The sequence below is a fragment of the Geotrypetes seraphini genome, chromosome 10 (genome assembly GCF_902459505.1).
Source record: "Geotrypetes seraphini chromosome 10, aGeoSer1.1, whole genome shotgun sequence".
Classification (NCBI taxonomy): Eukaryota; Metazoa; Chordata; class Amphibia; order Gymnophiona; family Dermophiidae; genus Geotrypetes; species Geotrypetes seraphini.
The window spans coordinates 54200536-54217037 of record NC_047093.1 but is presented as its reverse complement, the minus strand read 5'-3'; the positions used below and the strand labels follow the sequence as shown (position 1 = coordinate 54217037).

General features: G+C 44.5%; 1 protein-coding gene across 4 annotated transcripts in view; it reads left to right on the top strand.

Moving 5' to 3' along the window:
• The window catches only part of RAPGEF1 (Rap guanine nucleotide exchange factor 1), a 247919-nt gene that overhangs the window by 130715 nt on the left and 100702 nt on the right, over positions 1 to 16502 (top strand). For all 4 annotated transcript variants that reach the window (XM_033960223.1, XM_033960222.1, XM_033960225.1 and 1 more), the window contains 3 exons: positions 9888 to 10011; positions 14713 to 14896; positions 15813 to 16313. In XM_033960223.1, the coding sequence (XP_033816114.1) occupies positions 9888 to 10011; positions 14713 to 14896; positions 15813 to 16313 (809 nt within the window). The remainder of the gene's footprint in view (positions 1 to 9887; positions 10012 to 14712; positions 14897 to 15812; positions 16314 to 16502) is intronic.

Sequence of the window (16502 nt, the reverse complement as noted above, 5' to 3'; positions counted from 1 at the left end):
GCGTACTAGAACACTTGAATTGGCCTGAATTGTTAACCTTAATAATAAAAAAAAAGAAAGAAAAAGAGCCATCTGATGCCCACACAGTCGCTGGAATAGTCGATATGGCAGCGGGCCATGTTTACCTGCCCGAGGCTCGGAAATAGAAGCTCGGGGCACAGATTTCAGAGATATTGAAGATGCCGGCCCCTTCGGCATGGGACATCCTACAGATTCTGGGTTCCAGGACTGACAAATTGGAGGTGGTTTCATGGATGAAGGCATACATGCGTCCTCTTCAGAATGCCTTTTTCTCTCACTGGACCCCCCCACTGAGATGTCTTAGAGTTGAGTCTGCCATGAACTCTGGAGGCCAGAGTGTGTATGACCTGATGGCTTCATCCTCAATCACTCTGCCAGAGCGTTCCATTAAGCATTGCCTCCTGGATTGTAACCACAGATTGTCAGCCTTCGTGGCTGGGAGGGGCTCACTATCGTCGTCGTCCTTTTCAGGACTGTTGGATTCCGTCACCACAGAAATGGTCGATCAGTATAGTCAGAAAGGAACCACGAGCTCTCCCTTGGCTCAGGAGGCTCGACTTATTTTCCTTTGGATGGAAAGTTATCTCCTGCGCTGACGGCGGTGTATGTGACTGAAGTGGCCAACTTTCAAGTAGACTTCCTCAGCCGTCAGTCTAGAGTTCCGGGCGAGTGGACCCTAATGCAGTAGGCATTTTGGGTGATTGTAAGACATTGGGGGCAGCCCCGCCTCAACCTCATGGCCACGGCGCAAAGCATGATGGCACCATACTTCTTCAGTCACAGATCTGGGTCGGAAGTGAGAGATTTGATGCTCTAGAGCAGGGGTGTCAAACTCAATCACATAAGGGACCGAAATCTAAAACATAGAGTAAGTCGTTGGCCGAATTTTTTATTAAGATACTAAATTAAGATATGCTAAATGTGTACCTTAATAAAAGGATCCCTTAGTCTTAGTAGAAGTATAGGGTTACAACCTACAACCCTCTAAATTTTAGAAGATCATCTCCCTGAACCACTGGGGAAAGAAGTTGGTGGAAAACAGTTGCCTGAGGCAGAAGCTGTGGAGAGAGGATTTTCAAGCTGGATAATTTCCTCATGCCCTTGAACTACAGGAGCTAAAAAAAATAATAAAAAAATTGGTGGCCTCCATTCAGGCTTCCCTGGAAATGGAGGACCTAGGTCTTTAATTTAAAATTAGTGAAACGAAACACAGTTCAAGAGGTAGAAAAGGGAAAATAAATCTCTCTGGTGGACCATCAAGTATATGAAAATTTTTCCTGTACAACTAAATTGCAGGGAAAAGATACTACCATTGATTCCTTAAAGCAAGGTCTTACCTTCCGCTAATTTCAGCAGCCTGCAGAGAGGATCATTGTAGCTGTAGCGATCCTTGCAGGCTGCTATTGTCCTGAGCACCACGTTCCCTCTGCCGCAATCCCGCCCCTCCTCTGACGTCAGGGGCAGGATCGCAGCAGAGGGAACGTGGTGCTCAGGACAATGGCAGCCTGCAAGGATCGTTACAGCTGTGGCAATCCTCTCTGCAGGCTGCCGAAATTAGCAGAAGGTAAGAGTGGGAGGTACTGCAGCACTTCCCGAATTGCACACTTTCTTCCGGCAGGGCAACTTAAGTTAAACTTTTTAATTGTCTGGCAGGCCAAATTTTACTACACCGCGGGCCAGAGTTTGACATGTCTGCTCCAGAGCAACTGTGGTCTCCGGAGGTTCTTCTATTCGGTTTTTTGCCTTGGCCACTCATCGGCCTTGGTCTTCGGAGGATTGCAACTCACCCCGGCGGCGTCATTCTGGTGGTACCCAATTTGAATGGAAGGCCATGGTGCACAGCTCTGATGCAGGTGGCATACACTCTGCACCTGAGTGTCTTTTCTGACCTTCTCACCCAGGCCCAGTTGCCATGAAGGATCTGGACCATTTTGCTCTTACTGCTTAGCTCTTGAGTGCAAAGCTGTTTGCCTACCCCTCCCCAAAGGGATGTGTCTACAAAAGATTCTCTGACAAAACTCTCTCATTCCAAGCTGGCAAATGGAATTGATTGCCTGACCACCCTCATCTCATATGCTCCATCCTACCTATCCTTCAGGAAATCACTCAAATCATACCTCTTCGATAAATTTCTCTAACTCCTTCCCTCCTTGCCATACTATTGAAGTACTAACCGTATCTCTTTCTTTTCCTGTTTTCCCATTCCTCTCTCTGCATACCAATGTATTTAATTTCCTCCAGTTTTTACCTATCCCCTCTCGGTATTCTCTTGTAATTGAAATTGATTACTAATGTACTTGACAATTTTCTCTCTGTATCGTCGCTGTATATGTACAGTCTCTTCCCCTGTAAACCATTCTGAACTGTTTGTGGTATTGCGGTATACAAAAATAAAGTTATTATTATTATTAAATAAAGGTTATTCAGAGCTTGTCATAGCTAAAGCTTCTTAGGCCTACCAAGTCATCCACGGTGTCAGCTTACGCTAAGGTGTAGAAGATCTTTCGAGCACTGGAGTGAAAAAGAACAGGTGGACCCTTATTTGACTCAGGTGTTAAGAGTTTTTGATTTCTCCAAGTGGGTCTGGATAAAGGCCTCACGGTGGCGTCTCTGCGGATCCCGGTGGCAGGTCTATCCAGTTTTAGATCCCAGGATTGTCTGTTCTCTTTGGTGTTCCATCCGGATGTTGCTCAGTTTTTACAGAAAGATCTTGGGATCCGGCTGCCTGTTAAGAATCCGCTCCCAGTCTGGGACCTTAATGTGATGCTATATAGCTTTGCAAGGGCTCCTTTTGAACTGCTGAGGGATGTTTCTCTCCAGGACTTAACAATCCAGACTGTTTTTCTGGTTGCTTTGGGTCCGTAGAATTTCCAAATGGCAGACATTGTCGTGTCAACACCCTTTGTTCTGAGATCCTGAGACTGGAGTTTCCTGACGGACAGTTCCTTCCTTTTTGCCGAAGGTGGTTTCGGCCTTCCATGTCCATCCAGAGGTGTTTCCCGGTTGTTAAGCTGACGGGTTCCAATCATCAGGATTATCTGCTAAAGAAGTTAGATGTGCACAGGGTGTTCCTGCATTATGGACGGATCTCTAACGAGTTTAGCTCTCTGACCACCTGTTTGTGGTGGCTCATTTTATTATGCGAGGTTCTTCTGCTTCTAAGGCTACAATCTCTGGGTGGATCCATAGAGCCAATTAGTCTACTTACATTCTTGTGGAACACTGTCCCCTATTTCTGTTAAGGAATTTTACCAGGAGTGTAGTTTCTTCATGGACGGAAGCTACATCTGTTTCTCCTGAGGAGATTTGCAGGGCAGCAACATGGTCTTCTTTTCACACATTTGCCAAATTTTACAGATTGGATGTTGCTGCCAGGCAGGACTCTGCCTTTGGGTCTTCGGTCTTAAAAGCCGGCACAGCAAGCCCACCCTAGTTTTCTTGGGGGATTGTTTCTGTACGTCCCTATAGTCTAGAACAGGGGTGCCCAAAAGGTCAATCGCAAAGGCAACGCGAGTCGATCGCGGAGCCCATCCCGGGCTCAGCGATAAGACTTACGTTGCCTTTGTGTTCTCCCCATTCCCTTACACTGTAACAATCCAGACTGCAGAAGCGCTGGGCACACCAGCCTTCCCCCGACGTCAATTCTGACATTGGAGAGGAAGTTCCAGGCCAACCAATCGCTGCATGGCTGGCCTGGAACTTCCTCTCCTACATTAGAATTGACATTAGGAGGAAGGCTGCTGTCCTGTTACAGCATCAGGGAGCAGGGAGAACTCGGCGGCAATGGCGGCTTGGCGGGGCCTGTTCCCAGACAACGACGGTGGGGAGGTTGTTTAGCGGGCTGAGTTCAAGTTGCTGAGTGATAGTGCAGTGCAGGAGGGGATATTTTTTGTGTTTTGGGCTGTTGTAGAGGGAGGTATTTGTTGGGTTGAAAGGGAAGTTTTGGGAGTGATGAGTCAGTTGCTGGGGCTTCATTTTATCAGGTGGGACATTTTGATGGAGGTAGGGCAGTGGTAGGGAATAATTTCAGAGTAGGAGCAGTTTGGAGGGTTGGGAGATTAGAGAACAGGGAGAAACAGCAGAAAGGAGGACTTGCCTAACTGCTAAGTACAATATGCATGCAAGTGTCTGTGCTATAGAACCTTTGAAATGCACTGAACCTTTTTTTTTGGGGGGGAAGGCTTATTTCATTGAAACCCTACGTCTGCTTTAGCCCATTTTCAAAATCAATGTATCTTTTTATCATTTTTCCCAAATGCCAAATTTTTTTCCTATTCTGAATTTTCAGAGTTATTTTGCCCTCAATCAGACAGGCAAAGAGAGAGACTTTCTCAACCCCTTTTGTACAATTCTTTCCAACTTCTATTAGTTTGGAAAGAATAAAAAGGAGAGAAAAAAAAGTTTATTGTAAATGACTGTGGTGGAAGCTCCAATTTAGCCTTGGCTTGGGGAGAAAGAAAGGACAGAGAGAAAGACAGACAGGGAGACAGAAAGAAAGAGACAGAGAGAAAGAAAGGGTGACAGGGATACAGAAAGAAAGAAAGATGAGGGGGCAGGGAGAGAGGAAGAAAAAGTTGGACAATCAGAAGAAGAAAGAGCACCAGACTCATGAAATCACCAGACAACAAAGGTAGGAAAAATGATTTTCTTTTCAATTTAGTGATCAAAATGTATCCGTTTTGAGAATTTATATCTGCTGTCTATATTTTGCAATAGCGGTTTTTAGCGCAGGGAGCCTATGAGCATCGAGAGCAGCGCAGGGCATTCAGCACAGCTCCCTGCACTAAAAACTGCTATCGCGGATTAGTAAAAAGGGAGGGGATATATTTGTCTATTTTTGTATAGTTGTTACTGAGGTGACATTGCATAAAGTCATCTGACTTGACCTCTTTGAAAAAACCCGGAATATAAATGATAATTAACATTTTCTCTGCATACAGTTTTTTTTAATTTTATTGTTGGTAGATCATTTTGACTTAGTCATTTTAAAAGTAGCTCACAAGACCAAAAAGTGTGGGCACCCCTGGTCTAGAATGTCTCACCTATTGCACTGGAAAAAGAGATTATGTACTGTAAGCTCTTTTCCAGTAGATAGGTGAGACATTCTAAACCCCCTGCCCTGTCCTTGCTGTGCCTGTTTCAGATTCTGATTCCAGATTTTAGTCTCCTTGGACTTATCCAATCTGTGTCTTGGAGACTGGTCGACACTTTGTGGTTAAGAACAGTTTGTACATATGTTGTGGGAGTAGTTCAGAACTCCTTTGACACCTCTGTTGGCGGTTAACGATACTGTTTAGTTGTTTGAACAGAACAATAGTTTAGCCTGTCGTTACAGATGGTTCTACCTCACAGATGAGTGTGTCTATCTCTCTATACTTGGGTACTGACTGCTAGAGGCACTAAACTAGCCTGTGAAGTACACTAGAAGCAGAGTGAAAAACCTGAAATGGATTTCTTCTTCAGATCATTCGAGTAAGGGGAAATAACCCTATGGTCTAGAATGTCTCACCTATCTACTGGAAAAGAGCTTACCAGGGGAAGTACATAATCTCCTTTTCTTTAGCGTTCCTCCAAACCAGCACAGAAATGGATGCATTTACGCTCCTCTGCCAGCAGGTGGAGACTAAGGTACTAACTTTTGACTACAGTACAAGTGGGCTGTGCAAGTCCTTCTTACACTCAGTCTTTTCTTAGTCTCCAGCAAGTGGAGAGGTAAGATTGTGCAGTCTGTGCTTAGGTTTGTTTGGGCCTGTTGGATCTGGTTAGGGAATTTTTCCGGATAAAGCTTGGAGGTCCTATCGACCTCGGGGGTGCCACACTCAAAAGGGTCAAGTCCCTCCCCCCATTTCCCACACTTCCCCAGGTTTTCTGTGTTTAGAGGAGCCTCAACTGTATGCCTGGGCACCTATACCGGCACCGACTGCAGTTTAGAGTCCCTTGTGGGGTCTGCTCTAACTTGAGACAGTTGGTGAGCTGTGAGAAGTTTAAAAAAAAGACACAAGAAATAAACGGAGGATAAAATGACCCCGAGGCTGCCTTTTTTGTATGATGTGCCTGGGTTTTTGGCACATTCAGTATGAGTGCTTCAAAGAAGCAACTCAAGTGTGTTTAACTCAAGTGCGTCTTATGTGGGTGCCGAGCAGTGGATGCAGCTGGCGGGTGCACAAAATGTTTTGGCTGCCTCGAGGGGGACCTGGCTTTGATTTATCAGTTTCAGGCTCCCCATTGCGCGCGCACTGTTTGTCGGCAGTAAGTGCTGGTGACATCTGGGCCTCACCTGCCACCCATGCCTGGGGTTCCTCAGCAGCTGGTGGTCTGGCAGATGTGGGATTGTGGACCGCTGGGGTGGCTTGGGATTCCCTTGTCGCTAGCGGTGTTTCTGTAGCGGCGGGGTCAAGTGTGGCTTTGGTGCCACGTTTGCTTTCAGGTTACAGTTTAGCGATGTGTCCATTTTACCCATGGCCTCAGGCAATCTTCCTTCTGGAACAGGTCTTAAATGTGTCTCGGCTCCTACTATGATTTCTGGCTTGCTGCCAGAGTTTTTTTTAGCCCTGATTTTATGTTGGCCATGTGCAAGGCTTATTTAGGGGCTGCTCGGGGTCCTATTTTGGTTCCAGAGGTCGCGGGGTTGTCTGGGCTTTTTTCCCCCTTCCACAGCCACCCCCGTTCAGTCTCTTGCTATGGCTGCCTCTTTCCAGCCCCCTCAGCCATCATCCAAGCGGTCGCGGGTGTCTTAGAACAAGAATTCCTTTTTGGCTGATCCGTTTTCTACAGCTGAGGACTTGGATCTTGAGGAGGATTTTTCAGATCCGTTAGGGAGTTTGGATGTTTTGGATGGAGATTTTCATAGGCGCCGGTTGGCAGGGAAACGTCTGTTGTGCACATTTTTCACTGGGAAGAGTTGCAGGAGCTCATACTTCAAGTGTCTTCTGTTTTACACTTTGAAGAGGAAGCTAAGGATCCCCCCTCGTGTGGTGGACCCTCTTCTTAGAGGGATCTGGTCAGCATCCCAGTTTTTTCCCTTGCATCAGGATATTCAGGATGTAGTGAATGCTCAGTGGAAAGTTCTGGACGTGCCATTTCATTTGGCACAGTCCATGGCTAGACTGTACCCCATTCCTGATGGTGATAGAGAAATCTTTAAGTCTCCTGTGGTGGATGTTTTGGTCTTGGCTTAAGTCTCCTGTGGTAGATGTGATGGTCTTGGCTATTGTGCACAGACATACTGTGCCAGTGGAAGGTGGCTCAGCCGTGAGAGACTCTCAGGATCTTAAGATAGAAGCTCTTCTTAAATGCAGTTTTGATGTGGTTGCCCTGGCTGGCTGGAGTGAGGCCTTGCCTGATCCTCCCTTCAGGTGCAGATTGCTGCTTTGTTTTTCTTATGTGGTCACTTGTGGGCTAAGCGTTTGGCCTCTTCTCCAGATATGTTTTGATTCTTGAGAGCTGCAAAATTTCTGCGGCCTCCAGTTCGGCCGTTGGTTCCTGCCTGGGATCTCAATCTAGTTCTCTTGGTGCTTGTTTGTCCTCCGTTTGAGTCTCTCAGTGCCTGTATGTTGAAGGACCTTATTGTTAAGGTGGTTTTCTTGGTGGCCATTACTTTCACAAGATGCATTTGGGAACTGCAGGCCTTTTCGTGAAGGTCTCTTCTTGGAGTTCTCTACGGAGCGGGTCGTGCTGTGGCCAGTTCCTCCTTTCTTTCGAAGGTGGTCTCGCCGTTTCATGTTAACCAGTCCGTGGTCCTCCTGGTCTTGGGTAGTCAGGAGGGCTCGTTGAAGCAGAGGCAGTTGCGCAAGTTGGATGTACATAGGGCCCTTCGCTATTATGTTCAGTGGACCCATGAGTTTCATAAGTTGGATTGTCTGTTTGTTCTCTTAGCGAGGCCTTGCAAAAGGACTGGTGCTTCCAAGGCTATCATTGCATGCTGGATCAAGGAGGCTATCGCTTCAGCATACCTTCTCCAAAAGAAGCCTGTTCCAGAATTTCTGAAAGCTCATGCCACTCGGGGTCAAGCATCTTCTTGGGCTAAGTCTTCTCTTGTACCTCCAGTGGTTATCTGTAAAGCTGCGGTTTGGTCTTCTCTCCATTTCTTTGTTCAACCCTACTTTGTGGACATTCAGGCGCATTGGGACGCAGTGTTTGGTGAGTGTGTTTTTGTGGCGGCTTTTCGGGGGTCCCACCCATAATGGATATTGCTTTGGTACATCCCATCCGTTTCTGTGCCTGACTGGAGAGACGCTAAAGAAGGAAAAATTAGGTTCTTACCTGCTAATTTTCTTTCTTATAGTCCCTCCAGACCAGCACAGACCCCACCCTGTGATTTGTTCGGTGTTTTCACCAAGAGTATGGGGTTTTCTGCGAGTTTTTTGGTTGCGTTTGCTTGTTAGGGAAGTTTAAAGAGCAGTGGCATTTGGTTTGTCTGGTTTAGCTGGTGAACTGGGGCATTCTGAAAGATTCTTGTTCTAATCAGTATCCAACAGTGTTCCATTGTCCGATTTTGGACTCTTCCGTTGTCTTCTCCATGTGAGTGTGGAGTTGTTCAGCCTAGTTGCTTTCTGCTTGGCTATTCGTAAAGACTGAGTGTAAGAGGGACTGCACAGCCCACTGTACTGTAGCCAAAAGTTAGTGTCTCAGTCTCCACCTGCTGGCAGAGGAGCATAAACCCATCTGTTTCTGTGCTGGTCTGGAGGGGCTAAAAGGAAGAAAATTAGCAGGTAAGAACCTAATTACTCCTTTTCTGCTTTGTAACTCATGAAAAAGAAAAATTACTAGCATGAACTTTCAACATAGGTGTATCAATGAACCTACCTGCTGTGTGCAACTAGCACTAACACATAAGGGACTCTAAAGCTCAATAACGCGGAACTTTATTAATAAGTTAATTATACATGTTCATCCAAGAAGAACTCCAGTTCCGGTCCATAGAGTTGTCCGAGTCAGAAAGCAAGTGAATTGCAGAATGCACGAGACTCCTGTGTATATGAACAGAAACCACATTATCTAGGTAAAAACGTAATCTTTCATTCTGTTATATATAACAAGAGTCTATACATTAGGTGAAGTACCAAAGCAGTACCAGACATCTAGGGAGGGACAGATGGACCTGCCCGCAAGACTAAAGACTCCTGTATATATTAACAGAAACAAGATTATCCAGGTAAGAACCTAATCTTTTATTATTTCCGGGAAGTTCCCCGTGCCCCTTCTCTTTTTTCCTGTTACAGTGGAACTCGATTGCTTTGGTACAAACTGAAGAGGGAGCTATGCTCTACTGGTGAAAGAGGAGCAACTGAAAAATATGATTGAAACTCTTCTGCAAGTGGTTTGTGAGCATGGATTGATCACCTAATGTACGGACTCCTGTGTATATTAACAGAAACAAGCTTATCTAGGTAAGAACTAATCTTTCATTTCCTCTCCCTGGAAGGCTCACAATCTATGTTGCACCTGAGGCAGTGGAGGGTTAAGTGAGCTCACAAAGAGCTGCAGTGAGATTTGAGGTGAGCTTTTCAGATTTTCAGCCCACTGCGCTAACCATTAGGCTATGCCCTCATCCCATAATATATGAGATCCACCTTTAGTGTGACACAGACTCATTAGGAATTTATTAAAGGGATTGGCATGTTCTTTGTTTTAGTTGCAATGTGTCCTTGCTGTAGAAGCCTCCTGAAATGCACGCTGGTGTAATTATTGATATGGGAAAGGCTCTTCGCAGCAGGTATAATTCCCTGTGCAGTAATATTAGCTGGCAGAGATTTGAGGAGAAACTTCTGTTGAGAATTAGAAGCAGTGTGTGTTTTTTATTTTCTTTGATGATAACATATAAAGAATCTTTGTCCTTCAGTTTTGATTTCATTCCTACCTTACAGCTCTCCACCAGCACTTCCACCCAAGAAGCGGCAATCAGCACCTTCTCCAACTAGAGTGGCTGTGGTAGCACCAATGAGTCGTGCCATCAGCGGCTCCAGTTTACCCATTGGGATAAGCAGACAGGTGTAGTATGAAGTGCTCGGGGAGAACAATAATGGCCTTCTGTAGTGTCACTCACATAGGGGATCAGATACCATTGACACATTTTGCAACAGACAGATGGGAAGATTTGCACATAAGCAGGGCAGAGCAATAGAAGTTCTGGGACAGTTTAAAGGGCTGCAGATGAAACATGGATGGAATGTAAACCATTTTCTTTTGGTAAGTGGAACAATGCACTTCACCATGCCACGGGTCAGAATCTTGTAGTAACATTCCACATATTTCTCCAAAAATATGCTACCTACTCTAAACAGTAAACATCCTTAAGCAGTAACCTAACCCTAATCAGAGGAAATATGACAGATCTTTTTAAGGATTACTGCATTCGAAGACTAGATCACTCTCTGTGCAAGCAAGGTAGTGCTACAAGACTTAATAATCATTTGTATGTGTATATTGAATGTACACTACATTATAAAGAGAGAGAGTAATTTTGTAAGGGCACTTTTTAGGTAGGTGCTACTTTATAAAGACAAGGAGCCATCTAATTGTATTTATAAATTACTAGTATATGTGGCAGAGAACATGCCTTGAATGTAGGCACAATCACATACATCTGCTTGAGAGCTGGTAAATAAAGGTGCTTGCATGCTAGCTCTGCCTGAACCTTGCCTCTGTGCAAGCCCACTGGCAAAATGCACATCATCATGTCATCGTATGCACTTTTATGCCAGATGGCATCTTACAAGAGGCTATTTATGCAGGGAATTACTTTATAAAATAACCTCCACAATGCAGAATCTTTGGAGAAATCTAGATATGAGCAACAGGGAATATACATGACAAAAATTAAATAAGAGGTTTTTAAGTTAGACCAATAAAAGTATTACTGAGAAAATAAAAATAAATGAGTATAGGTGGTGATTAAATTGACAGTAATCAAATATGATGGTGTCATAGTAAATGTTTACATTATTTATTACAAGAATGGGAATCTGAATAGTTTACCAATGCAGTTATATATGTTGTCCTTCATGCTGTCCTAACAGACAAGTTGAGAATTGCAACACCAGTCCAGTTGACAACTGTCCTCCACAACTAGTGCTGCCTGATTCAGGAAAAAAAATTTTGATTCGATTCAGCCTATTGAATCGATTTTTCGATTCGATTTTCCTGCCCAATTGGGTGTTTTTTTCAAACATCCTGGTGGGTTTATTTTATAGCCTCTTCATCCCTTTTGCCCTCTCCTACCTACACTGCCGCTGTAGTGTAAACAAAATAAACAAAAAAAAACTTTTCCTCTCTCTGTTAAATCCTAGCTCACGTTTGTGGTCTAATACCAGCTCTGGCAGGATACACATTTCAAATTTGACATATTGTAATCACAAAACAGAAAATAAAATTATTTTTTCTACCTTTTGTTGTCTGATCATTATTGAAATTATGTTGGTTCCAAGCTCTGGGTGTCTTCTGATAACTCGCTTGCCAGGGTCACCTTCTTTCTTCTTCCCTTCCCTCCCCCAGAGGTATGGCATCTTTCCTTTTTTTTCATCTCCATCCCTGCAGCTGCAGCGATGGATCCCACCATCCCCAGCTCCACCATCTCTCCTTTTCTCAACTACCCCTTTCATCCATCATCTCTCCCTCCTTCCCCACCACCCCAGGGTCCACCAGCTCTCCCTTTCTCTTCCCAACTACCCTCCTATATCGTGTCCAACTTCTCTCTCTTTCTGTTCCTTCCCTCCCTCCCTCCATCCCATTGTCCACCATCTCCCTCCCTCTCCTCTGTTTGATAGAGGGGCTGGACCAAGAGGTGGGGTGGGTCTTGAAGTCTCAGCAACCATGCTGACTATGGTGCCAGCAGGAGCAAGTGAGGATCACTCCTGCTTCCACTATACCACCAATGCTTTAAGGGGGAGAGTGGTCTGGGTAGGGAACCTCAGGCGGGAGCTGCTCCAGAGTTTCAGTTTCAGCCAAAAACAAATACACTTCTCCTTCCATATTCGCCATGATAGGGGTTTAACAGGCCCGCAAATACAGAAAAACCACAAATAACTTTTTCATATATTATTTCCTGTTTTCTATTAAAAACCATCGTGAATATGGTAAAACTGCAAATAACATGGTGGGAGCCCTGGTCTGTTCCTGAAGGAGAGGCAAAACACAGTGAAGAAAGTGCTGGGAATCAGCGATTTCTCTGTAAATGCTTGGAATTAGCAATTTTTCTATGTAAGCTGACATAATCTGGGGGGAGATGCCAACAAGCTAAAAACCACGAATAATCGAAACCGCAATTGCTGAAACCACGAATACGGAGGGCGAAGTGTATACACTTGTACAAAACTGAAGAAGGACTAAGTCAAGATGGCAGGTTAGTTTCAGTGCCAAAACCAAAATTCAATTGGCCTCTAATTCTGGGTCACTTAGGTGCATGCATTGTACCAGCTGAAAAAGCCCTGGTTAACCCACTTCCTAAGGTTGGCTCTGTGTGAGAAACTTTTGTTCCTAGAAAAAAAAAAAAGCACTGCCCATTTAGATCTGGTCCCTTTACAAAAGATAGTAAAGACAACCAGTTGAATGAACTCCTTTATGCTTTACAAAAACAAAACAAAAAAACACAAGAGAAAAAAAAGGGGGTGGGGAGGAAATCTCCACCCAGCCAGGTGCTGCAAACAAACTACAAAATAAAGCGCAGATGAAATTTCAGTAAATAAAGTTCCCAAGATTAGTTAGGGCCAGGACAGGCCCCTCTTCCTACCTGTTCTGGTTTATTTTTGTCATGGGGTTTTTTTTTTTTGAGCTGGAGAACAGACCATGTCACTCACTGCTACTCCGCAGCCACCAAATGTCAACAGACAGAAAGCAACAAGGGAGATGAGCATGTGTGGCCCTTATAGGGCCAGAAGGATGTGCGTGCCCATATTCCCCATGGATAGGCCCTTCTCCCCTTTGTCCCCTTCAACTTTCATGCCTGCTTTTTTAGTTTTTTATTTGGTTTTATTTTGCTGTCACTGAGTTCCCAGGAAAGGGGGGGAAGGTTAGGTGCAGAGCTGGCATCAGGTCTGGCCTCAGCTGGAATGCAGGCCAGTGCAGGAGAGAGAGAGAGCTTGGTTAGCACAGGGAGGATGGAGGGAGGTACAACAGAGCTTCCCGCCTCAGGGGAGGGAGAAAAGCAGAGGCTGCAAGACACAGGAAGGATTAACCCCAGGGAATCCCCAGGGAGATATGTGCAGAGACAGAGAGCCGTGCACCTGGGAGGGAGGACGAGCAGCGGGAGACTAAAGCATGCTGGGGATTGCCTTCTGAGATGCAGCTGTTGTGTCCCTTCTTCCTCTCTGGCTGCTCATAGGGCTGGCTGCTAATAGGGCCAGCTCTACTTTTAGTTAGTGGTGGGTGGTGTAAGGAAGGAATTTATCAAGCGTCTTTGCCCGGTCCATGTATTCACAGTTTGTAGAGATGCCGCGTCACTCTAATTTGGAAGCCGAAATGAGCAGTAGTTTGCCCATGTCTGGCCTAAGCACTGCAGCACTTCCAAATTGGCCAGGCCGATTTTTTTAAAAAAGCAAATCGATATGAATCGATTCACCCAAAGTGAATCGATTCAAATCGGGCAGCACTATCCACAACCCAACCCAAACCAGTTAAAGCTTTGCTCAGTGCTTCTCAGTCTTTGTGGGACTCCCTGATTATGGCCCCCAAAATTATGTGATCCCCTGGAGATACAGAATAATGATGCACCTATGGAGAGCCTACCTAGGTCTTGAACTTTGATGTGAGCTTTATGACCCCCATTTGCGGTAGCTTGGAATCTAGCCTGGGATACATAGTCCTGTTTTTCTATAGAAGTACAGGACTTGCAGGTAGCAAGACCAGAATCAGATGCCAACACAGCTGTAATGTATGTGAATCATGACTTTGGCTGGTTACCTGTGGTACCTCTATGTACAGCCAGAAGAGTTTGCTGATAACCAATTTTCAGGAACCAGAAGTGTTGCTGAGGCCAATTGCATAGTGTGAGTGACCTCTGCTGGCTAACAGCTGAATTTAGATGTAATCCTGAAAAAAATATTTACCTCCCAGTTCAAAACCTAGACCAGAGTCCCTGAAATTTTCAGTGGAAGAGATGCATAGAATATTTTGAACCACTGAGCGGGCTGAGGAGGGAGGGACACCAGGAGTTTGCTGAGTTTGTCACTATGTCATATTGTCATCATCATCTTAGCTGGGGGAGCCAATGAACCCTGCCAGCCTTGCTGATAATGCATTAGAAATGAATGAATAAATAACTTTGAATCTTTTTTATTAACAGCTTACAATACAGTAAAGTCTCAACAAAACAGTGACATTTTTATCCCTTCCAAACCATCCTACCTCTCATCCTCCCCTGTATACATAAGTATAAGGCTGCAATAGTTTGAATATAAGAAATAATTCCCCCTCTCAGCACCCATTGTGGCCCTTAGCTCTTAGAACCACTCTGGTAGAAAACTCAGACTTTGCCCTTAATCTGTGATGAATGAATAAATAAATGTATGCTCCCACATAGGTTGGATTTAATCATTGACAAGAAAAGTTTGATGGACTGTAGTTTAGGGACCTCTGAATCTATACAAGCCAGTCTGTATGAATGTAGAATTTTCTCCCAGAATTTTAGCAGTCCCTTGAATAGCCTTTATGTGATATGCTGATAGTTGCTTGGTCTTTCCTTTTCCTCTTTCCCAGGATTTTGATGTTGACTGTTACACACAAAGAAGGCTGTCAGGAGGGAGCCACTCATATGGTGGAGAATCCCCCCATTTGTCTCCTTGCAGCAGCATTGGTAAACTTAGCAAGTCAGATGAACAGTTGTCCTCATTGGACAGAGACAGTGGACAGTGTTCCCGTAACACCAGCTGTGAAACACTCGGTAAGCATTTATCTGACTTCCTAATGCAGCAGAATAGGAGGGTGGTATTCATGAACTATAAAAGAAGGATTGGAGAATAGGGGTCGTGACACCTGGTAGCTGGGCACACACTTATAATGGTTGCTGACTTGAGGGCTCATTGCTGGAGTGGCCAGCTAGGACCAGGGCAGTGTATGCTTTGCAGTTGCATGTGTAAATAGCTCAGAATACTTGATTTCATCTTTGAGGGTTGGGCTGTATCACTGTGTCATTAGAAATGTATATAAAACAGAAGGAAAATCCTGGGTAGTTAAGAATAAAGATTCATGGTGCCAGATTACAGACCTGGTTCTGGTTGAGCTGAGAGTCCAAAGGAGTGGGAAGGAAAATGTCAAGGAAAAAGAAATGAGCAAGTTAGTTTGGAGCAAATGATTACTCATGGTAGTCAATGTAATATGTTTCTGGGAATTCACTTAAGACACATAAGAGAGAACTTCCATCTTAAACAGTCCCAATGAAAGTGATGCTCATTAATTTGCTCATATCAGGGGTAATTTTGTAAAGCATTTCTCATGTGTAAATCATGTTTTATATAAGGAAATGCTTTGTAACATTGTTCAGGTGTATACAGGGGCATAAATATCTGTACTGGCAACAGCTTGCATAAGTATTTGTGGGTCATGCATAGGTATTCCTGGAGGTGGCATTTACATGTACTGTCCTTCAAAGAAAACTTGCACACAGTTGCACTTGCCTTGAAGCAAGTATAACTTTGTGTGTGAGCATTTCATGTCAGTAGAGGGAACTTGTTTTAAAAAGACACTTAACTTGCATATGTCGCCTTTATAAAATGGACATATTTTGTTTTACATTTTTATAAGCGCTCTTTACCCTCATTGTGTTTGGTGATGTTTTCCCTTCTTGTTTCTGGATACAGATAATTATGACCCAGATTATGAATTCCTGCAGCAGGATCTGTCCAATGTTGACCAAATACCTCAACAGGTACCAAACATGCTTAGCCCACTGCCAGAATCCTTGGGTGAAGCTACATCTCCTTTCCACACACAGTTATCCCAGCTCCCATCAAATGGCTCCCCTCATTCAGAGTACTGTCAACCTTCCTCAGTGCTATCAACCCTGGATGCTCCCCCGGCTCTACCAGAGAAGAAACGCAAAAGCACCCCAGGACAGTCTACCAATGGATCCAGCACCCGTGTGTTCTTTGAGAGACATCCTTCCCAGTACGATAACATTTCAGAAGATGATATGACAACTTCATCAATTTTTAGCACCTCAGTGCCACTCTTTGCTACAGTCTCACCCTTCCAGCCAGGAACTTCTAATACAATAGACTTCATGGTTGACTTCACATCTGTGGAATCAGAAAACATCCCAGAGAAACCACCCCCTCTACCAGAGAAGAAAAACAAACACAGTGAGTATGAAATGTTTATTGAAATGTATGACTAATAGAGCCTTGAAAAATCTCTTAGTGATCACTCGGCTCTAAGCACAAATATCAGAATATACTGTATATACTCAAATATAAACTGAGGTGGCCTCCCCCCCCCCCACAAAGGGGGAAAAAAGGATGACTCAAATATAAACTGAGATTAGAAATTTG